We start from the raw sequence: 22598 nt of genomic DNA, 5'->3' as shown, positions 1-22598 counted from the left end.
ATCCTCCTGGCGCCACGTGCTCGCTGAAGGGCGGTGCTGGGGGCCGAGCCGACAAGATGTTCTTGCTGCCTCTTCCGGCAGCGGGACTATTCGCCATCCGACGTCTTGGAGTGAAACGTTTCTGGAGTCGAGGTTTCGCCGCCGCAGACATGACGAAGGTGAGAGACCGTGGCTGGTTCCGAGGCCGGCCCGGGAGCCGTGCGTGCGAGCGACCGGGACTGCGGGAGGGTCGAGGCCGTGGTGACCCACGCTTTGACCCAGGTCGAAAAAAATGGACTCAAAAGGAAAGTTCCTTCCCTTTGCAGAGGTCATCCTGGGCATCGGCCGTGGGTTCGGGTCTGCTGAGTACCCCGAGCCCTCTCCAGCCTTATCTATGCCCAGGGTGCGCCCTCCTTCCTCTCCTTGCTTGGAAGAGTCCTAGGATCCGAACTCTGGGCGAGAGAGAATAGCCATAGCTGCCATTTCCTGAGCTGCCACTCTGTGCCATGCCCTTATTCATTATTTTGTTAGTACTCGCAGTAACCCCGGGAAGGACGGCGCCAGTATCGCTCCCACCTTAGCTAGGAGGGAGCCCTCGTTTGCTGAGGTGGAATGTCATCTCCGGTCCCAAATTCGGTCACGAGGTCTCCACACCTCCGGTCCTTCCTCCCTGAAGTGGAAGGCCAGGAGAACAATATACCTCTCTAGGGAAAAGGGCTTTGCACAGAGACCCCACTCTTCGTGATATTAAAAGGACAGTGTCTTCCAAAAGAAAAAGCCTTCTTCATCTAATTGAACTCCAAAAAATTATGAAGATCGCTATTGGGATGGGGAGGATCTGGAAAGGGGAATGGGTGGTGGAAGGTGCACAAGATTGGGACTCGGACTTGAGGACCAGAAGGAAATGACGGCCCCTGGTGAGGCATGTTCTAGACAGGGCTTGAGCTCCGGTCTCCGGTTGTGTCCGAGCGCTTTCCAGTTCTGTGCGAACCGCCCCCCCCCCCCCCCCAGCCTCCCAGGTAACATCCGGGTCCTCTCTTCTCAGTTCCCGGCTTGGTTTCTTGGAATCCAGGGAATGAACAACCTTAGGAAAGTTAGAACCTGGAAAGGTTACCAACGCCAAGGAAGCCCATTTTCTTTGATGGAAAGACAGAATAGACACAATTTGGTCTAAGTACCTGTGTGATTTTTTGGAAAGGACGGAGGGCTGTGAGGAAGGCCTCAGGGTTCTCCCCCAGTTCAGTGGCACCCAGGCTAGTATGTGTCAGGTTTCAGTTTCCTTATCTGTCAGGTGAGAAAACCACAGTTCTTTCCATCCCAGAGTTGTCATAAGGCAGAAAACATTTTTAAAGTCACAAATTGCCGGGCAAAAGCAAATAGTGATTTCTAGGCTTACTTCCTTATTTCAGTTATTCAAAGGCCTGAGGGGGTCAGTCACTAAGTGTTGGGCAGAATGCTCTGCCCCTGCCCCTCTTGGAGAGGTTGCATCCTTTTTCTCTTTCAGCCTGTGAGCTGCCCGGACTGCACCAGAGGTGACAGGTGCAGCCATTGGCACGACTGGGGTAGCAACCCAGAATACCGGAGATTTGCATCTGAAGGTTGTAGGGGAGGAAGAACTTCCTTCGACTTTCCCAGGTTCTGAGGCCGGACCTAAGAATTAAACAGACATAAGATTAACAGGAGAAAAGTATGCAAGCTTTATTTGATATTTTAGTGGACGTGGCAGTCTTCAAAAGGAAGATAAAGACCCAAAAGCCTTTAGGTCCCAAAATTTATGAACCTTTATAAACAGAACAAAAAGTGGTGGGGAGGTGACCAGACAAACTGGCTTGAGCCAGGGGCAGTAAATCAGGACACAGTGACTAGGAAGTATGGGGGAGGGGGAACTAATGGAAGATAAGGGATATTTTAGTAGATCTGTTTGTACAGGTCCATTTTGCTGTCGACTCCCAGTCTCTGGTGATAAGAATGTTCTCGTCCTGGTACCTGGACAGCCTCTTTACTGTGGGAAATGTTATGACCTGCTTTTCCGTAGAAAGCAGAAGGTCGGAGAGCCCTTCCTACATCTGTCAAATCTTATCTCAAGTACTTGCAGCTCAGAGTAATCGATGTGACATATTCGGCCTATTCTTGAGTGGCATGTTCTGAACCCCTTCTGACTTGATTACAAGTGAGATTGTTTTCTTAACACAAAACACCTTTCTGCTCTTACTTGAAACTGTTATGTTGTGAGAACCCTTTCATGGGAAGGGACCGTGAAGACCCAGGACAGGTAGTGATTACAGTCCTGTCTTGGCAGGAATTTGAAACATTAGGCAGGATGTAAGTGTAGCTGACCGCCCAGCACCTGCTTTGTTGGCTTTGTTCTTCTGTCCCTGCTGGGTACATGGTTTGGGTGGAACTATTTGCTCCCTCTGGAATTGGGGACCCAGATTATATTATTTTTTTTGCTCATTTTCAGGGCCTTGTTTTAGGAATCTATACCAGAGAAAAAGAAAATGACGTGCCACAGTTTACAAGTGCAGGAGAGAATTTTGATAAACTGGTGTCTGGAAAGCTGAGAGAAATTTTGAACATGTAAGTATCTGCAGATTCCAGTTTTTAAGTACCTTGAAAACAAAACATTATTTTTTCTATGCTTTACTGTTAGTAGACGCAAATTCTCAGAAGCACTCTAGACCCTGATCAGTGAAAGTGAAAGTTCATGTCTCGAATGCACTTGGTGCTTTGGGTTTCTTTATGGGTGGGTCTGCAGTTCGGGGAAGTCAGGCCACGTCTGGCAGAAGTAGAAGAGTCACCATAAGCCTCTGCTGCTGCATCTTATTTGGATTATAGCTAACGTCTTGGATCTAGTACGTTCAGTCTAACAGTGATAGTGATATTCAAATCAGTGGATAACAGAATTTGCATTCCCTCTTAATTAGTAGTCATTCTCCAGTGGACAGCCTTCTCGTATGCCTCGACTAATTTGTTAACTCAAGAGCTAACCTGTTCAGAGTACGGAACAATCTGGCCTTACTAACTGATAACCGAGTAGCACCAGGACATCCAGTCCTTCCCTACAATCCTGCCTCGCCACCTGGTTTGACTGGAAATTGACCGGTATCCTGTTTGCAGATAAGCCCCCATAAATGGCCTCCACGCTGAACACACGGCAGACGGGAGCCCTTAGGCTGCTGTCCGACAGCTTATATTCAGGAGAATTAAGGTCCGGGTCAGCCTTCATCAGTGCTCAGCTCTCCTCTGCGGCCACACATTGTCCATCCAGGGCATCGCTCTCCATGTTGATTTTCCAGTACGTTTGCATTAAATCTAATCAGGAAGCATCCTAAGTAGTTTTTGAGCTAGAGTTAGAAGTGTGGCATCTGAGAAATCTGGCCTGAGAAAAATTTTGTATTTTGATAAAAACGCAAGTGCAGAAAATTCACAGAAGCAGCAGAGTATTTTAATAATGGTAAAGGTAGGTACATGTCACTTCTCAAAGGAACAGAGCAAGCTAACAATGTAAACAACTATTTCCTCTTGTTTTCAGATCTGGACCACCCCTGAAGGCAGGCAAAACCCGAACCTTTTATGGCCTGCATGAGGTATGAGGTGAAAATAAGATTTGGCAAACCCTTAGTGAGCACCTACGATGGTGCCAAGGGCTGTGCATGCCCAGTCGTGCAGAAAACTTGGATCGTGTTGTGTGTGTAGTTTTATCCTAGTGTGAAGCCATGTGTGTTATTTAAGATTGTAAAGAGGTGAGTTGCTGTCAGAAAGTACTACCTCTCTTGTATTGCTTAAACTGTAGGCTTCCTTTGTTAGGTTGCTGGAGTTGAGGTGCTTTTACATAGTAAATTATTTGCAAGGTTCTCCTCACCCTCTACCTCTTAAACACACACGTTATAAAATGTTAGCAAAATACAGGGCTCAAAAAACCCAACCACCAGATTTGACGCCGATTTTGCCACGTGCTGAGATCGAGGCAGCTGAGCTCAGATATCCTTCTCGGCTAGAAATGGACACTTTCAAGCTATGAAGTGGCTGATGTCGTGTGTTTCTGGAACAGGACTTCCCCGGTGTGGTGGTGGTTGGCCTCGGCAAAAAGGGGGCTGGAGTGGATGACCAGGAAAACTGGCATGAAGGCAAAGAAAACATCAGAGTGGCCGTTGCAGGTTAGTTTACTTTTTGTTATCCTCACCTGAGGACATGCTTATTGATTTTAGAGAGAGGAGAAGGGGGGGTTGGAGAATATCTATGTGAGAAAGAAACATTGATGGGTTGCCTCCAGTACGTGCCCCGACCAGGAATTGAACCCACGACCTGTTGGTTTATGGGACGGCGCTCCAACTAACGGAGCCACACCAGTCAGGGAGGGTGAGTTTACCTTTAAGGTTAAGTATTGATGGAGATTTCTAAGGCTCTACTCTTTAAGATTACTCTGTCTCCCTTCTTTTGGTCTTCCGACCGTCCTAACCCCTACCACATTCACAGGGAAGTAACTCATCCGAATACTCAGTTCCCCTTACCCAGTATGCGTGGCCTTATATCAGACACAGATGGTTCGCTTGTGGAATTGTAGTTTTACATTTCTTTAGCTTGTGTTTGGAGGTTTCACGGCCATTTGTTCACTCTCACAGTGTTGACCTCAGAGGCTCTATTTTACTAGAAAGTTCTGTGTGTGGATTTTTTCCCCTTTTGTAATGCCCACCTGTTCAGCCAATGGAGTCGTCATGTTTACAAACCAGAGAAAACAGATGCAAAGAGTGGGGTGCTTGTCTCTCGCTGGTTACCAAAGGTCCCTGGCTGACATGTGGCTGGTTAGAAGGTCAGGTGGACACCACCGAGTGCCTGCAGGGCTCAGCGCAGCACCAGGCCTTCGCCAGGGAGACTGGCTGGAGACGCGGAGGCAGTGAGAGCCAGCCTGAGTGATCCTTGGCCCCGCGTGTATCACATGCTCTTGTTAAATTTACTCTCAAAGTTCATGGTGAGGGACTATTTCATAACTTTCATTTGGGAGTTTTTGCTGCCCTGACCTTAATAAAATGCTGGGTTAATAATGGACTTTGCTCAGTTCCGTTGGATATACCGTATTTTTTGGACTGTGAGACGCACTCCCCCCACCAAATCTGGGAGAAAATGGGGGTGCATCTTATAGTCCGAATGTAGCTTACCTGGCTCTCTGGGGGTGGAGGGGATGGCAGCAGTGGAGTGGGGTTTCCTTTTTCCTGTTTTCCTCCTCTAAAATCCAGGTACGTCTTATGGTCCCGTGCGTCCTATAGTCTGAAAAATACGGTATTTCCGTCTCCGCAGTTTGTCGGTTTTGATCTGGCAAGTTCCTGGTGATCAGCCAACTTCATCAGGAAATTCTAGTGTCTCAGCAGTAACACTCGTTAGTAATCTTGGCCACTCTGTGAGGAGCCAGACCAGTCGCTTATCCGTCAGTCTGTCCTGTGCCCTGTGAGGTGTGTGCACACCCTCCTTTCTCCGAAGAGGAAATGGGGGCTCAGAAAGGTCAAGGGACAGAGCTGGAATTCGAACCCCAGTCCTGCGCTTTCCTGGCACACCACACTGTGCCGCGGCCTTCTGCTATTCGAGTGGCCTCTAACTCCAGTTTTTCCGGTTCCTCTGTCCTTTCGAAGCGGGGTGCAGGCAGGTGCAAGACCTGGAGATCTCTTCGGTGGAGGTGGATCCCTGTGGAGACGCCCAGGCGGCCGCGGAAGGGGCAGTGCTTGGGCTCTATGAGTATAATACCCTGAAGCAGAAGAAGAAGGCGGTCGTGTCGGCAAAGCTCTATGGGAGGTGAGGGAAGGAAACCAAGCTCGGGGTTCGCGTTCCCTGGTGTTCTGACAGCGGGGCCACTTGCATACAAGCTGCCTGCCTTTGAGTAGCGGGCACTGCTGCAAGGCCTGTCTGCGACCTCCCCCGTCACCCTCGCCATTTTAAGATTGTGGTAGCTGCCCCCATGTCCTGCTCTTGACTTTCATCATGTGTGTGTCCCCCATGACTCCCCAGGCCCCTCCATGCTTGCTGGTTCCTAGCAGGCCACACCAAGTTGGCTCCCTGGAGAAAGAGGGGAATCAGATGCTAGGTCCCAGTGGGTTTCCACCCGGACAGGTGCCCTTCCACCAGATGGTGACTCTCGTCTCACCCACCTCTGTGCCGCTCACGTAGATTCCTGCTGCGCGCAGGAAGGGCCAGTCTCGAAACCTGTGTCCATCGCTTTTCTCTGTTAAAGCGGATTCTTGCCCTCTGGTGGGTTGGTGTTCAGAGCCCTGTCCCAGGCAAGGGGTAGGTGGAAGGGCCTTCAGTTCCCCACCGGCACTGCGCAGTGCCCCTCTGCAGTTAGCACTTGGGGCTGCGTCATTCCCAATGCAGAGAAGAGGGCAAAGTGGGCCTTCCTGTGGAAGCCTTGGTCATCAATTTGTGTGGGAGATTTAGGGCCTCCAAGACCCATCAGCTCAACCCCTTTTTTATACAGATGAAGACTGAGGTGACAGGCTCACCCAGGTCCCCCAGCTCACACAGTAGGCGCCATGTTCCACTCTGGGTCAGACCCCAGACAGGGAAACCAGGTCCCGTGTGTCCCTCATCTTGGTCGTCTTCCTCTTTGTTTTTACAAGCCGCGGCATGGTCAGTGTCTGGAGAGGTTGTCTGACCATGACCCTGTGCTTCCTTCTGCCAGTGGGGACCAGGAGGCCTGGCAGAGAGGGGTCCTCTTTGCTTCTGGGCAGAACTTGGCACGCCAGCTGATGGAGACTCCTGCCAATGAGATGACACCAACCAAATTTGCCGAAGTTATTGAGAAGAATCTCAAAAGTGCCAGCAGTAAGACAGAAGTCCACATCAGGTAATTCAGGATTATGTCTTAGACTCAGGACCGTAGAGCCAGGAGGAGCCTGGGGGGCCCTAAAATCCAGCTCCCTCAACTGCTCAGAGGAGTGACTTGTAACTGGAGACCAGAGGGGTGAGGTGACTCACCCGTGGCCACACACAAGTGGAATAAGGGTTCGTTGAGGTTCTTTCTATTAGGGCTTCCCTTACCTTTGAGAGGCTGTCATGGCATCAGACTGCATACTGTGTGTGTGTGTGTGTGTGTGTGTGTGTGTGTGTGTGTGTGTGTGTGTGTGAGAGAGAGAGAGAGAGAGAGAGAGAGATAATCTCTTTATTGAGACGTTATTCACATCCCATGTAGTTTGCCCGTGCAAATTGTGCCGTCCAGTGATTCTGTACACAGACTTGTGCTCCCATCCCCCGGCACCACAGTCAGTTAGGACGTTTCCATTACCCCAGAAGGAAGTCTCGCGCCCACTGACAGTCGCTCCTCCTCTCTCTCCCTGCCCCAGCCGTCAGTTCACGGACATGTGGGTTGTTCCTGCATTTTGGATACTGTGCATAATGCTGCTGAGAGGGTTAGCTACACGTTTTTAGGTGGAAAAATGTTTTCCTGTCTCTTGGGTATGTGCCTAGGAGATGAATTGTTGGATCAAATGATAACTCTGTTTCACTTTTTGAGAAACTGCCATTTTTTTGTTTTGGTGACTGCCTCCTGTCTTTTCTCTTTTTGATACAAGCAAAGAACACAGAGTACCTCACTTGGCCTTGTAGGTTCTCTGAGCTAGACAGGTACCAGCGCTGACATTTCCAGGCTGTCCTGGGGGCTTATCAGCAGCTAGGCTGTTGGACACACAAGGCTGCCCCTCCAGGCTCCATTACCCTCTTGGTGCCCATAACCTACCCCTGACCTTACCCATAACCTCCTTGTAACCCTTCAGTCAAACCATGTCTGAACATTTGGGCATTTATGATTAAAATAAATTGAGAGTTATTTGCTTTGCATGAAGAATTCTTCACTGTCGAGGTTGCTTCTCAAGAGAACTTGTGTTTAGAGTTCACATTTTTCAGGAAAGCCCCTCTGGTCCAGAAAGACCGAAGACGAAAAGTGAGATGTGTAGAAAACGCAGTACTTAGAGCTTGGTAGATGTTGAGCATGCATTTACTGTGCAGCAGCGTTTGGTCTCTGGACGGGTGTCTTGTTCCTGTGAGGAGACAGCAGGGCTAGTTTGTGTCAGCGAATGGTGGCTGTGCAGTTACACACCAGTGGCGGCATTTCCTGCGTGCCTGGGGATTTGGCACCCGGAGGTGGATGATGGTGATCCTCGTCCTCAAAGCAGGGAGGACTGGGTGGGAAGGAATGGGCAGGTAGAGGGGGCCTACAGGGGACTGCAGGAGCGGAGAGGTGAGGAGGATTGTGGGAGAACTGGAAAGGCTTACCGACAAAGGTTGTGCCCACACAGACTCAGGAGATTCGTGTGGAACTTAACAGAGAGCGGGGAGGGTGGTTCCGGCGGGGAGCACATGCAGAGACCCTTTGGGAATCTCCAGGCTTGGGACGGAGCAAAGGGAGGTCAGTCAGAGCCAGGGAGGGGCAGGTGGGCGCAGCATAACCCAGTAACCCATTAAGCTGAGACAGCGGCGCCAGACCTGCTGGCGTGTAGGTGTGTATAGATCAAAGGAGCACACAGTGCTTCCAGGGGGTGGGGCTTGCGTGAAACCTCCACGGCTGTGTCTGTGATTAAACATACCCACGAGATACAGCCTTGCTTCTTTTGAAGTGATTTTTATTGTCACACTTTCCGTTTTTGTATTCGTCTCCATCTGAAGCTCGGTGGCCATCTCTTCATAATGCAATTTTAGTTTAATAGTTTCAACAAATGAATAGGCAAGTCAGGAAAAGCAGGCCTTGGATACAGTCTGTGGTTGCTGGGCTCTCTGTGGAGTGTCGGGTTTCTCTGGCCCAGTTACAGTGGCCAGGAGGCAATACTAAGCCCTTTCATACCCCAGCCCAGAAGGAGTGACGACATGGCCTCCGACATGGCCTCTGTTGTCTGGTTGGCGCCCAGGGCTGTTCCCACTGTATTGCCCCTGTTTTGACCCTGTGTTTATTAAGTAATAAACATCTCAAACTGGGATTGAGGTCGTGAGAAATAGTGTGACAATACTGAAAAGATTGGATGCCAGCAATTCTAAAAAGCAAGGAATCAGGATGTTTTTGTTCACTTAGGAATTGTGGCTTTGTTGGTTTTGTTTGTTGATTGTTTTTGTCTTTTTTTTTTTTTTTTTTTTGTAGAAATACCAGAAAGTAAAGCAGTAGACACCTTCCCTGTCTTTATGTACCGTTTGTGGTCTCAGAGCCTTATCTTTACACAAAAACGTCAAAAAGTATGTCAGCAGGTTAGGGGAAGAAAATCAAGAATCAATTATTTGTTGACTATGCATTGTTACTTAACATCATATTATGTACCAGGTGTGAATTCTCTTAGGAATTCCATAGACAGTCTTTTGACAGCAGTGTGGTTGACCTAATTTTATAGATGAGGAAACAGAAACAAGTGGCTGGCCCAAAATTGAGAGCAAATAGGACGTGTTTATTGAAACATTGACGCGTGTATATTTTAAGAGCTTATATGTTACACTCTTTTATACATGGATGAGCTTTTTCTAGGTTACTTTGAAACAGAGATGACAAAATGTATTTACTTTTTTCCTTTTCTGCCCTGTAGACCCAAGTCTTGGATTGAGGAACAGGAGATGGGATCGTTCCTCAGTGTGGCCAAAGGGTCTGATGAGCCACCAGTCTTCCTGGAAATTCACTACAGAGGCAGCCCCAATGCAAGTGACGCGCCCCTGGTGTTTGTCGGGAAGGGAATCACCTTTGATAGGTAGGTCTTGCTGCACCTATGCTTTGTAGTTTGGCGAATGCTTTGTGTGCGTTTGTACTATTGGGGGTTTGGGTGTACAGGGGCCCTCTTCTCTGTGTGCTCACTGCACCTTGGCCTTTCCCCATAGTGGTGGCATCTCCATCAAGCCATCTGCAAACATGGACCTCATGCGGGCTGACATGGGAGGAGCTGCCACTATCTGCTCAGCCATCGTGTCTGCGGCCAAGCTCGGTCTGCCCCTTAACATCATCGGTGAGTGGGCGGGGGTGTGTTGTGGAGAGCTGGAGCCCAGGCGAACATGGGAGTGAGATGACGCATCTGGTTTCCTCTGATCTGAACACACCAAGACACAGTTTTGAAATAGGTCTTCATCTGTTTAGCTGGAATAAGTCTTTTTCTTGTCTGAACTGATGGAGTTAAATGCATTTTGCAATCGTGGGTTGTAACTAGGATTGATTTGTTTTGCTTCTGCAAAAAGTGGCTGGTAGCCAGGGGCATGTAAAGTTGAGTTGCGGTTTCCTCCAGTGGAAGATGCCCCGTCATCGTGGTGGGAGGACATCGCCGATCACTTAGTGGTTGGCACATGGGGCTGTGGCTGATTAAATGCCACGGCACACAGAAGACACTAGGAGAGCTGAACAAGGGCTCTGTGTGTGGCGGCTCTTTGTACGACACGGGATGCAGACGCGGTGCTGGGTGCTCGCCCTGTTTCGGAGAAGGGGTGGGGGAGGAGGGGAGACTTCCATGAAATGACTTGCCCGGTGTGTCACATCCATAGCACAGGAGGTTGGCATAGGGATCCAGGTCTGTCTGACATCCCCCACCCCATTTAATATCATAGTCCTTTTTTTTTTGGCTAAATTATAAGTGGCACACATCATGACATGTCACCCCTGAATACTTCAGCATGTGTCTCTTAAGAGCAAGGATAGTCTGTGTAATTGCCGTTTCCAAGGACTGACACAGTAACCTAGTTCACACTTCCCAGTTGTCTAAAACATGTTCATCTTGTGTGTGTGTGTGTGTACACCCACCTATTTATTTCTATTTTTTAAAATCTAAGAGCCAGTGAAGGAACACACATTGCATGTGGCTTCCACATCTCTGGTTTTCTTTAATCCAGAGCCCATTTTCCCTTTCCTGATATTGGCAGTTTTGAAGGGTCCAGGCTTGTCCGTGATGTTCCAAAATTTGGTTTATTTGGTGGTTTCTTCATGACAGGTCAGACTAGGTGATGTGTACTTCTGTTGCAGGTGCATATGATGTCGGCTGGGTCATGGGCGATGCTAAATTTGATCGCTTGGTTAAGGTGACATCTCTGTGAGGCCCACCAGTGGCATCCCTGCTGTGGGCAGAGTAGTTGGATCCACACATTCCATATTCCTTCATTTATTTTTTTTCCAATAGGGTTGGCCCCTCTTTGTGAAAATATGCCCAGTGGTAAGGCCAACAAGCCTGGGGATGTCATCAGAGCCAAGAATGGGAAGACCATACAGGTTTGTGAATGGAAGAGGCAGCCCTCCCCGTTCCAACGTTCCTAAAGGGACCCCAGTAGCTGCACAGAGTGCCAGTTCTGTGGAGGGAGGGCAGTGTCTTTTTTTCAAGTGGGTTTTCATGCCAAGTGAAAAGTATTTCTTGACGGGGATTTTTTCCTACTTTATTGTTCCCCCTACACCCTGTATGCCATACACACACATCATCATGGATTTGCAGCGAGCCCCGTGGAACATGGCAAAGCAGAGGAAGTGCACACAGCCTTCTGAATGTACCTGTGCCATGATGGGCTCTCCCCACACAGGAGTTCGGGGGGAAGCACGGTTCTGAGTCATGGGCACCGCACTGCTGGGGGCGAGGCAGCAGGTCTTCGGCTGGGGCACATGTGAGGACCAGGCCTCTCTTTGATAAAAGGGGACATCGTCTATATAAATGGCTGAAGTGGCAGAGTTCTCGTGTTTGGAGGGCCAGGCTCCACCCTCCTATGATTTCCTTAAACTTTTCAGCTTATTTGTTTTCGGAAATCTTGAAGTTTTTCCCCTTCTGTTAGAAACTTACTGGTGAAATGGACCAGACACTCTCTGATGATTTCAGCTTCCAAAGTCAGCAGCTCTGGTACAGGGATTATTAAATTGTATTTGCTCTTCAGATACATGGCACTCCCATTCTAACTGGAGTACCAGCATGGTTTTGATGCTCGGTGATGAGCGTCACACCAGCTTTTTCGCACTGTGAACTGGCCGTTAGTGTGCCTTACTGTGATATGCATGCTTGGGCCAGCTGCCCACCTTCTCTCTCTGACTCTCCCCTTTGCAGGTGGATAACACAGATGCGGAGGGGAGACTCATCCTGGCCGATGCACTCTTCTACGCACACACCTTTAACCCCAAGGTCATCATCGACGCGGCCACCCTAACAGGTCAGATGGCACGTTTCCTGCCTTTGTGCGAAGAGCCTCCCTCGTCCGCGTGAGCCACACACTGCACTCAGGGCAGGGTTGAGCTGAAGTCTGGCCGCTCCCTTTGCCTGGAATTGTGCCACCACTGTGAACTGCTCTGAGTGTTAGGTTTCTTGTTTGAAAACATGCCAGGCTGTAGCTTCAAAACAAGAAATAACGAGTGGGTCAGATCAGCCCTTCCAGACTGACATCTAAAAATGATACTAGGAGGTGTTTGTTATGATGACCTTTTGCTACAGCTATGAAAAGATTAGTGATAAATCCCCAAATCAGTATTTTTTTTAAAAAAATATCATGTTATATCTGATACCCACTGGGTTTTCTGAACTTTTTGTACTTGGGCGGGATTCTCACTTAACAGGGACAGGCCACAGTCACATGTCATGGGCAGCACATTGGCGTTAGGCCAACCCAGGGGTGGCGCACAGCTCTGCCACTTCCTAGTCTGTCAGCCTACAGCAACTTACATGACCCCCCGGAGCCTCACTTCCAGGGGGCAAATCCGATGCAGAGTCGTGAAGCCCCGAGGGCGTTTTGGCAGGCCCCTTCAACCCAGTGCCTGCGTGTGGCAGGCCAGGGGAGGAGAAGGCCAGACCACCACTGGCTCTGCATCCGAGAGGGATAACTTCCTAAGGTGCGAGGGCGAGCGCTGCCTCGTTGCAGAAATTCCCGTGCTCGTCATTGTGCATCCAGCAGTTCTCCGTCCTAGGGATTCCTTCTGTCTGTGCCTCTTGTAAGATTAACATTCAGATCCTTCTTTCATCCTTCGTTCTCAATCCTTCCCCTGGTCTTCACAGAGCTCTCCCTTTACACCGTTTGTGTGGGTCGGGCAGTAGTCCACAGATGTATTTGTGGAGCCTTTTTTCAGCTGGCATTGTATTACAGTGCTTTCACAGGCCGGCGTTTCCCTGCTCAGTGCAGCAGGCCCTTCAGGCTGCACGGGGGAGGTGCAGGCATGTGGGGGCGGTGACAAGGTGGGTGGTAGCTCACCTTTCTGTAAATGAGCAATCACAGCCGCACCCTTTTCTACCAGTCTCAGGATTTGAGAAGGTGTGGACGTTGGCCCCAGGTTGCCAAGGGCAAACTTACTGGCAAGCCTTCAGATCTCCCTGCCGTTGTGTTGGCTGAAGGCTGTAGATAGTTCACTTCGGTGCCCCACACATATACAGAGCCCCTTCTGAGTTTGAGCTGGGGTCAAAGGGGAGAATAAGCAAGTTTCCAGCCCCAAGTTCAATGCAAAAGGAAGTACATAATCTTTAGAGAGAGACAACCTGATTTTAAAACATGCCCTTCTCTTAAAAGCAGGTCAGCTTTCTCCCCTGTGGAAGGGGAACAATAGCGCCCCCTTCATAGGAGGGGCTCTGAAGTACGCACTGAAGTCATCTTTAGAGCCATGATCCCAGTTGGACCATGTCAAATACCTGTCATTTTCTGTTCCTTTAAGAAAACGTATCACATTCTTATTTGAGTTCAGTGCTCATCTTTTCTCTGAGAAATCTACTTGAAACAAGACTTTTGGGCTTGATAGGACTGTTTTGAGGACAAATGAGGGAGTATGGGAAAATACCACAGAATTCAAAAGTAAAGTATTAATGAGTGTGTACATACAACTCGGTGTGTGTCCCCTGCCCACAGGCATGTGGATGGACTATAGGCAGAGGGCGTAACCGTCACCTGTCACAGTCTCCGGTGTATGGTGGGTGCCGGATACATGGCCGTCCACACAGCCAGCACGTGTTTAACTCGGTCAAGCACGTGTTTAACTCAGTTAGTGGCTGTGGTGACCGAGCTGGGTCAGGACAGATTCGAGGAGCCAAGTGGAGAGTGGCTGTCAGTAGCTCCTCCCACTGGCAGGTCTAAAGCTGCCAGCGACAAGCACCAGAAGCCGAGGTAAAAGGAGTGTGGGTGCCTGTGTAGCAGGGGCTTGACAGGCTGGGAGGTCAGGAGCATCCCAGCCAAGGGACCAGGCACGTGGGGGCCCACAGGGGCAGCGGGGAGTGGGATGGAGAAGGGCATGGTGTGGCTGGGAGGGGGCAGCAGGGCCCTGTGAGGCTGACGTGCTGGTAGGTGCCAGACCCTGGCTGGCCGTGGCGTGTCGAGGGGTTCTGTCCTGAGCCAGCGCAGCAGGAAGCTGCTGCACAGTGTTAGGCATGGAGACAGTGACATGAGTGTGCACTGTGAAAGGGGCCCGGCTGGCAGTGTGCAGGTGGACTGGATAAGGTTCCAGAGGAGACACTGGCAGGCCAGGGACTGGTGAACGGTGTGTAGGTGGTGACTTTTCAAGTGTGTGTGTTAGGGGTGAATATTACAGTATCTGCTCTTGGCTTCAGACTCACCTGTTGGTTGTGGGGTGTAGATGAGTTGATATTGCTGCTGCTGGCTAATGGGTACCTGTGCGTTCATTAAGTTATTCTCTTGCTTTGTGCATATTTGAAATTTTCCACAATGAGTTTTTAAGGAAAGACTATTACCATAATCGTGTGGTAGGGGGTTGTAGCAGTCGTGGTGGATGGAAGTGTGTGTAGGTTTCAGAGATCATTGGGAGGTGAAGAGTAGCAGAACCCGAAGGAACACGTGACCCAAACAGACCCAGTTTGCCCCAGCGTCACATAGAATCACAGGTTTTGGCATAGGGCTACCACATCAAAATAGTGATTTCTTGTAAATTGTCGACAGTTTGCAATTTCTTACTGTGAACTAGTTATTAATGCCATTTATTTGTGATTTCTTGGAAAAAACACACAATCTAGTATCCTGAAGGCTGACACTGCAGGGCCGCTCCCTCCCCTGGGACGGGTCAGTTTGATCATTGCACTGTGTGTGGCCAGCGCCTTAGCCAGAGCGACGAAAGGAAGGGGTGGCTCTAACCTTTACCTGTGCAGTCAGCCAGTGAGACACAGGTTTGGTGGAGAAGGAAGCAAACATGAAAAAAATAAGTAGGATAAAATAATAATAGACTTAAAAAAAAAGTCATCAGACTCTCTTAGCAGATACTGAGATTGACATTTGAGATGCCTAAATACCTAATAGTAAGTAAATTATGATATTTCTACCCAAAGCACTTTTCAAATCATCAAAACTACTTTCAAACATTTGTTTTAAAAGAGGGAAAATGTTTAAAGCATAAAAGGAAGAACACATACTTGGACATACACAGTATGGTCTTAATTAGTTTATTTTTATGTTTAGAAAAAGTCTGGAAGGAAATATTTTAAAATATGTGATGGTTCTCCCTAGGATGAGATTGTTGGTGATATTTAATACTATTTTCTTTTTTGCATTTTCCCTAATAATTGAAGGTGAATTCCAGCTTGAGAAATTAGACAGATGTACACAGTAAGGATTTGCTAACAGGCTCTCCTGTTTTTGAAAATGAGGGGAAATTTAAGTCGAGCTCCGGTGTACATGGGGAGATGGAGCGCTGACCTGAAGCGTTGTGTCCTGCAGGTGCCATGGACATAGCTCTGGGCTCCGGCGCCACTGGGGTCTTTACCAACTCGTCCTGGCTGTGGAACAGACTGTCTGAGGTAGGAACGATGCACGGAGACCCAAAAGGGGGAGGCGATTATGCTGGCCTTAGGGTGATCTACTTCTTGAATCCCTGTAGTAAAGTGACTCATGCTGTAGATTTGCCTTTGAATTGAAAATGCAATATACTTAAGTCAGCCTGCTTTGGGTTTTCTATAAATGTCTCAAAAATTACGGGTATGGTTCCACCTTCTTCCTCTCCTCCAGTAACCTCATGGTGTAACAATGAATATCAACTACCCAGGCCATACAGTAGAATTGCTGAGGCCGAAAAGGTCAGGAGGACAGCTTTCTAAAGGAAGGAGTGGCCTTTAAGGAATGCCACCGGTCCATTTCTAGAGGGTGATAAGGACACCTCTGCAAACAGCCTCCTGTCACCAGGCTGCCCCACGCTACTAGCCTCACTGAGGCCATCTAGAGGCAGCGCGTAACTCAGTGACCTCTTAGTGACACCCCAATCTTGGCTTCTGTGAAGGTCTCCTCTGGCTCCCGTCTTACTGGCTTCTGTTTCAGCCTCCTTTGCCAGCTTTTGCCTTTGTCTACCCCTTTGGTGGGGTGTTCAGCCCTAGGGCACGTGCTCCGAATAGCTTCAGCTAGCCCCTCCAGTGCTGGTGAGTCCCGTCTCTCCTGAGCTCCAGACCCTGTGCATCCACCTGACTATGAGACAGCTGCCCGTGGCACCTCATTCTTTCAACAAGCACTTAGTGGGAGCCTACTGTGTGCCAGTGGGGAACAAATGCAAACTGTCCCAGAACAATTCTTGATGTTGGTTTCAGGTGCTAAACTTTTCACCCTAAACTGCTTCCTCTTCATCTTTCCCTTCTCGCCTTTTGTGAAGCCCTCCTCTCCCCACCCCTGTGATACCAGCTCAGCATCTCCTCCTAGGCTCCTCACAGGCCTCTCCTGTAGCCTCCCGTGCATCTGCGTCTCTGTCTCAGCACCCACAACATTGTTGGTTTTTTGAAAAATGTAAGCTTCTCTGAAAAAAGCAAGTGATGTATGCAGAAACATTATTTAAAAAAACGCCAGCCGTTTACAACAATTGGGTGTCTGTTTTCCTGGAGGCAGCCACCTTCAACCCTCGGCTGATTCACCTGATACTTAACTCAGCTTGCATTGCTGCTCTGACTTTCCACTTTTCAGCCGCATCTTGGACCACAGTGTATCAAAACACTGGCCCCTTTGTTGGATCAGATAGTAAATTCTTTGCTCTCTAATGGTGGCACTCAGTAGAAGTTCAGTCAATGTGGAATGAACAAGTACCTGTGAACGATTACACGAATGAGTGAGGGTGCCTCGTCTTAGACCCTGGGCTTCTTCAGTGGTCCAGTGCCAGGCACGTGTTTCCCCAGCACACCGGGGTGCCAGGCAGCTTGGACATAATACAGGACACCAGCTTCATAATTTAAACTGAGACCCTTTGTAGTAATTTGACATTTTAAGCAAATGCCCTACAAATTTGTGGGATTGTTTTACTACACGTTGGTTGCTTTCATAATTCTTAAGTATTTAATTAATGATAAAATAATTCTGGAATCTGCTGTGTACATTAATGTTTTAGAGTAATAGGTCAGAACAGCTCTCTTCTACTTGCACTGAACACTCCACATGAGTGCTGTGAGTTTGCCCCAAACTCCACTTCATCCAGTCTCCACCTGTTGTGCCTGTTTCCTCCGTAGGCCAGTGTTGAAACAGGGGACCGTGTCTGGAGGATGCCTCTCTTTGAACATTATACAAGACAGGTGGTAGATTGCCAGCTTGCTGATGTTAACAACGTCGGGAAATATAGGTACGTAACGTGAGCTACGAAAGTGCATTTTCGCAGCCACTATTCGTTGCCAGAATGACCATTGTCAATTTTAAACCCCGTTCCCAGAAGGCTGAACTATCCAATTTTCTTTTGATGTGGTGCTTATAAGCATTAATTTCTAGTGGCTGCAATTTTTAAGTATTTCTTAAATGGTTCTCAAAATTTGACACGTTTTCAAGTCTAAAAGTCATTATAGACAAACGGTAAGTGGACGAGATGGATAATACAGAAATTCATTACCTCGGAAAAGGGGAATTTGGAATTTATCCTTTACTACTTAAAGCTGTGTCTGAAGATAAATATCTGGAAGTGATTTCTGGGTTAACTTCTGAATAGGTGTCGTAGGCACGACTTTTGCTCTCTGGTCGTAGAATCTACTCAGCAAGAATGGAGGATCTTACTAAAACGTGCCACACGTGTTTACGAGTGGTGGGACAGTGACTTCCGCCTGTCTTTTCAGATCTGCAGGAGCATGCACAGCCGCAGCGTTCCTGAAAGAGTTCGTGACGCACCCGAAATGGGCACATTTGGACATAGCGGGTGTGATGACCAACAAAGACGAGGTGTCGTACCTGTGTAAAGGCATGACCGGGAGGCCCACGAGGACTCTGATCGAGTTCTTGGTTCGCTTCAGTCAAGACAGTGCATAGTTCAGGTTCCCTAAAGTTCCTCCGTCCTGGCTTACGCGGGCGGTTGAGCTTCGAAACATTCTGCAAGGGGTGAAAATCCTTGAAAGGAAACAAAGGATGGTATTTAAAAATGTAGAACAAAGTGAAATTTGTATGCCTTGATTTTTTTCATTTTTATGCGATTTTAAAATATAAAGCTAGTGTCTTGCTTGGCAAAGATTTTTAAGATATCCTGTATATGGATTGCATTTTTTAAAACTACCTAATCACTTTTCAGTATGTTTTTAATTGGGAGCAAAATTGTATTTCAGATTTGTGACGCCAGGAACCATGAATAAATTAAAAGTTGCTGTGTGGTTTTTTGTGCACAAAAAAAAAATCCAGCTTTTTGTGCTCCCTAGTGTAGCTCTGGAGCTCCTCATACTGTGTGTGTACAACTGTGAACCCAGTGACTGCTGTAACCCAGCTCATCTCTTTCGGCCTTGTTGTGTAAACTGAATACGTTGAGGCACACACATTATCTCACTGCTAACGATCACCCAGCGATGAGCTCATCAGTTTGTGGTGTGGGCACTGTCATCTGCACATAACAAATTAGGAAAATGAGGCACAGAGAAGGTACTAACATGCCGACAATGGCACAGACTAGTTCGTGGGAAAGCAGAGACTGACGCCCAGGCAGTCCTGCCCCCAGAGCTGGCGCGCTTGCCTCACTGTAACGCTTTCTTTCAGGTCAGTGACTTGAATGAATGTGGCATTTATTTGAAGTTCTGAAATAAGACCACAAAAGGGACTGTCAATAGGTAAACCATTTGCTTACCACCTGGTACTACAACCAGTCAACAAAATTCCATTTGTGCAGATTTCCAAGACAGCTTTTCCTGTTTTAGTTTTGCATGGAGTGAATCAAATTACATATGAGTAGGACAGGTGCCTGGGTTTTTTTTTAAGACTCTGAAAAGTTTGACAGGAAAGGCTCTTTATGGAGTTATTTTCAGTATTTTAAAAACTTGACACTAAGAAGATACTGTTTGGTTCTAAACTGGTTTATAGAGAGGGAATGGAAACAGCTGTGTGTGCTCATGTTATGAGAATTAAAATCAGGCAGGAATAGTGAGTTGAGGAAACATGTTCTTCCAGGTCTCCGAGTCCAGAAAAGGTGAAATTGGAAGGTGGAACTACTAGCTTATGAAAGGAAACAAACATCATTTAGATTCCTTCTGGGTAACTCAGAAGCCAAGCAGGGATATGACGGAAGGCTTTCTGTCAAAGGCCTTTTATAAATAAAAGAACAGTAGAGCTCCTGTGTTTTAGAGTGTGAGATACAAAAGGCCTGGCCGAGCCCTTGATTCGCGTGCTTATCTCATCTGGCTGATGCCCTTGCATCTGGCTGCCAGGTATTTCACAGACCCTTGGCTGATCTCAGAGCCCCGATCTGAGGCAGGTGGTCTCATGTGAATCTGTTTCAGTGAGGACTAGGCATGGCTGTGGAGAGCAGCAAATCCAAAACAGCAGTGTTCTAGAACAATGGTTTTAAAAGGTAGCTGAAGTGAGGAATCTAAAACTCAAGCAGCCCCACAGGCTCAGCGTCCCCACCATGTCCTCAGGCTCCCCCAGTCCCAGGTAGCTATGGGGGTTGAAGGCTACATGAAGATGAGGAAAGGGAGCAAGGCAAAGGGGGTACATTCGCCATTACCACATTTTATTTATTTATTTTTAGAGAGGGGGAGGAAAGAGAGGAACATCAATGCATGAGAGATACATTGATCAGTTGCCTCTTGTACGCCCTGAACTGGGGATCTGGCCCACAACCCAGGCATGTTTCCTGACCAGAAATGGAACTAGGAACTAGCAACCTTTCAGTCCGCTGGCTGGCACTCGGTCCACCGAGCTACACCAGCCTGGGCAACCATGAACACGTTTTAAAGACCGTTCACTGAAGTCCCACATAGTGTGCTGCTCTCAGCAACCAGCGTGAGCCACGTTAGTGCCGGTTTGGGGAGATGAAGAGTAACCGGGTGCACGTGTCACCCGGATGAAAAAAGGTAGAAGAGGACAGGAGACTGGCAATCTCTGTGACACATTATACAGATGAGGAAACTAAATCTCAAGAGAAGTGAACTGCTAATGTTGGTGAACTAGAAAGTAGGGAAAAAGGTGAGAACCCAGATCAGTGGATCTGCAGCCCAACACATGGCATCGAGTTCAACAAACGCTACTGGATGTAGCGCAGTGTCCCAGCCCCTGCTGTACAGGGACTGTGCACATGACAAGTGCAGTGAGGGGAGGTACCATGTCTCCACCACTGTATTCTGCTCGTTGCACAGAATGTCCACTGGTTGAATGGATGGTTGAGAAAGGAGACCATGGGAAAGAAAATGAACTTGATGAAACCTTGGCGGTTAAAAGGTGAAGCTTACAGTACCTTAAATCCCAAAATGCCCTCGTATCCTGCATGGTCACAGAAACAGGGAGTGTGGCTGTTTTGGAGTAAAGAATTTGCTCCAGCAAACGTTTATTCCACGTTTAACCTGTGCCAGGCATTGTAGAAGGTGGCTGGGATGGCCGAGGAGACAAGATGTAGTCCCTGCCCTCGGAAACACCCCAGTCTAGCGCTGCAGGAAGAGTGCTGAGACCACGCCCTGCCACTGGGTCGTCCACTAGAGTGTTGGCCTGACCACGTCCTTGGGCCCCTTCTCTGCTGCCTGCCACATTCTATGGCTGCAGCTCTGCTACTTCTGAACTGTGAGCTACTCCCTTCCATCACAATCCTGGGGAAAGGGGAGCCCAAATCCTTCAAATAAGCCAGAATCAATAAATGCCGTTACACATTCCATTCCCAAACAGCTGGCTTTTTCCCTAAGTAAGTCATGGAGTTTATTTGACCACATCTCATCACCTCCACCCTCCGCTTCAGTTGCCCTAGTACTGTACAAATCACAGTCCCCTCTCTGTGTGGGGATCAACAGATTTCTCCTGAATTACTGCCTTATTGGCCCTGCCTTCCCTTGCTTACCTTCTGTTTCTCTACCTGGGGGGAGATTATTTTTAAATAAATTACATCATGTCACTTGTCTCTTCTCAGCGGTACTCAGTCGATTCCAGGCACTGTATTCAACTTCCCTACACACATCATCTCTTCTTAGTGATATTTCCAAGGCAATGTTCTCCCATTTTTAAATGAGGAAATGTGTTTTCAGCAAAACCCAAATGTGCTCTACTCTGGGGTGAATCCAGGAGAAGTACCACTGACCACTCTTTGGCAACTTACTCATGGTTAGGTAAACATGAAGTACATACAATCTTTTGAGCTGGACATTAAAGAGATTTGCAAAAAAGTAAAATGCTGCGACCTGCGACTCTTCTCACTAGTTTATTTTTGATTTGGGAACATTTTTATTTTTAATTAAAGCAATATTTATGTTAACATGTAGTAAGTTTTTAAATGCATTTTTAAATTTTGGGTTTTAATGGGTAAATATGTTACGTGGTCTCAGTTTGAGTAGGTAAATGTTGGCTGACATAATCCACATAGACAAAAACATCTGGAGTCCCCAGTTTCTGGAATGTGAAGTAAAGGATCCCAAGACCCAAACGTTTGAGAACTGCTGTGATCTTTCTCTCCCTCTCTTTCTCCTCTCTAAAAATAAACAAATAAATAAATAATTTTTTTAAAGAAAACTGAACAGGGTAGTGGCTGAGAGTGTGGGGCTAAGACCAAAGCTAGGAAGGTGACCTTTGATCGGATCCAAGACTGACGGGCAAAGGGAAGCCCTGGCTTTTCCTCTGACCACTTCTGCACTGCCTCCCTCCCTCTGGCCCTGCTGGCTTTTCTGTGGTTCGTTAAATACATCAGGCAGGCTCCTTCATTAGGGGCCCCTCTGTCTAGAAAGCTTTCCAAGTTAAATCTCTCCAGTCACTCCAGGGCACATCTCCCTGGAAAGGTCTTTTCTAACTACCTATCTCAAATTGCTACCACTAGCAATCCCCTGATGGGGATACTTTTTTTTTTGTCTTAGTATGTATCTCTACATGGTATTGCTATACATACTAACATGTATGTGTTTGTCTCCCACAAAAACATGAGGTCAGAGACTTGCAGTGATCACTACAACACGCAGATCCTTAAACAGTACCTGGCACATGGAGGACTCCATGTGCTGCATTGTCACATGTGTACCTGGAAAATTAAATATAGTGAAAATATGTTTACCTTCTGAAGAGATGAGTAATCAACTGTTAAAAGCAAGTTATTAAAATATTAGCATCATTAGGAGGGATCACAACACCTGTTATCAAACTGTATTATAAGGCCACTGTAATCAAAACAGCCTGCTACTGGCATAAGAACAGACACACAGATCAATGGAACAGAAGAGCATGCCCAGAAATAAACCCAAGTCTCTATGGTTAATTAATATTTTACAAAGGGGGCAGAAGCATAAAATGGGGTAAAAATAGCCTCTTCAACAAATGGTGTTGGGAGAGCTGGACAG

General features: G+C 47.8%; 1 protein-coding gene across 1 annotated transcript; it reads left to right on the top strand.

Annotated features, from left to right (window-relative positions):
* Positions 1–18458, top strand: LAP3 (leucine aminopeptidase 3). Its single transcript, XM_024573667.3, has 13 exons — positions 1–158; positions 2441–2556; positions 3512–3566; positions 4031–4136; positions 5604–5763; positions 6647–6811; positions 9525–9683; positions 9811–9935; positions 11091–11179; positions 11994–12096; positions 15583–15662; positions 17343–17452; positions 17934–18458. The coding sequence occupies exons 1-13, from the start codon at positions 57–59 to the stop codon at positions 18121–18123; spliced, it is 1560 nt and encodes a 519-aa protein (XP_024429435.1). The 5' UTR covers positions 1–56; the 3' UTR covers positions 18124–18458.
* The last annotated feature ends 4140 nt before the right edge of the window (positions 18459–22598 follow it).

This window comes from Desmodus rotundus, chromosome 4, assembly GCF_022682495.2.
Source record: "Desmodus rotundus isolate HL8 chromosome 4, HLdesRot8A.1, whole genome shotgun sequence".
In the NCBI taxonomy this organism is placed as follows: domain Eukaryota; kingdom Metazoa; phylum Chordata; class Mammalia; order Chiroptera; family Phyllostomidae; genus Desmodus; species Desmodus rotundus.
This window is presented reverse-complemented; position numbering and strand designations above follow the sequence as displayed.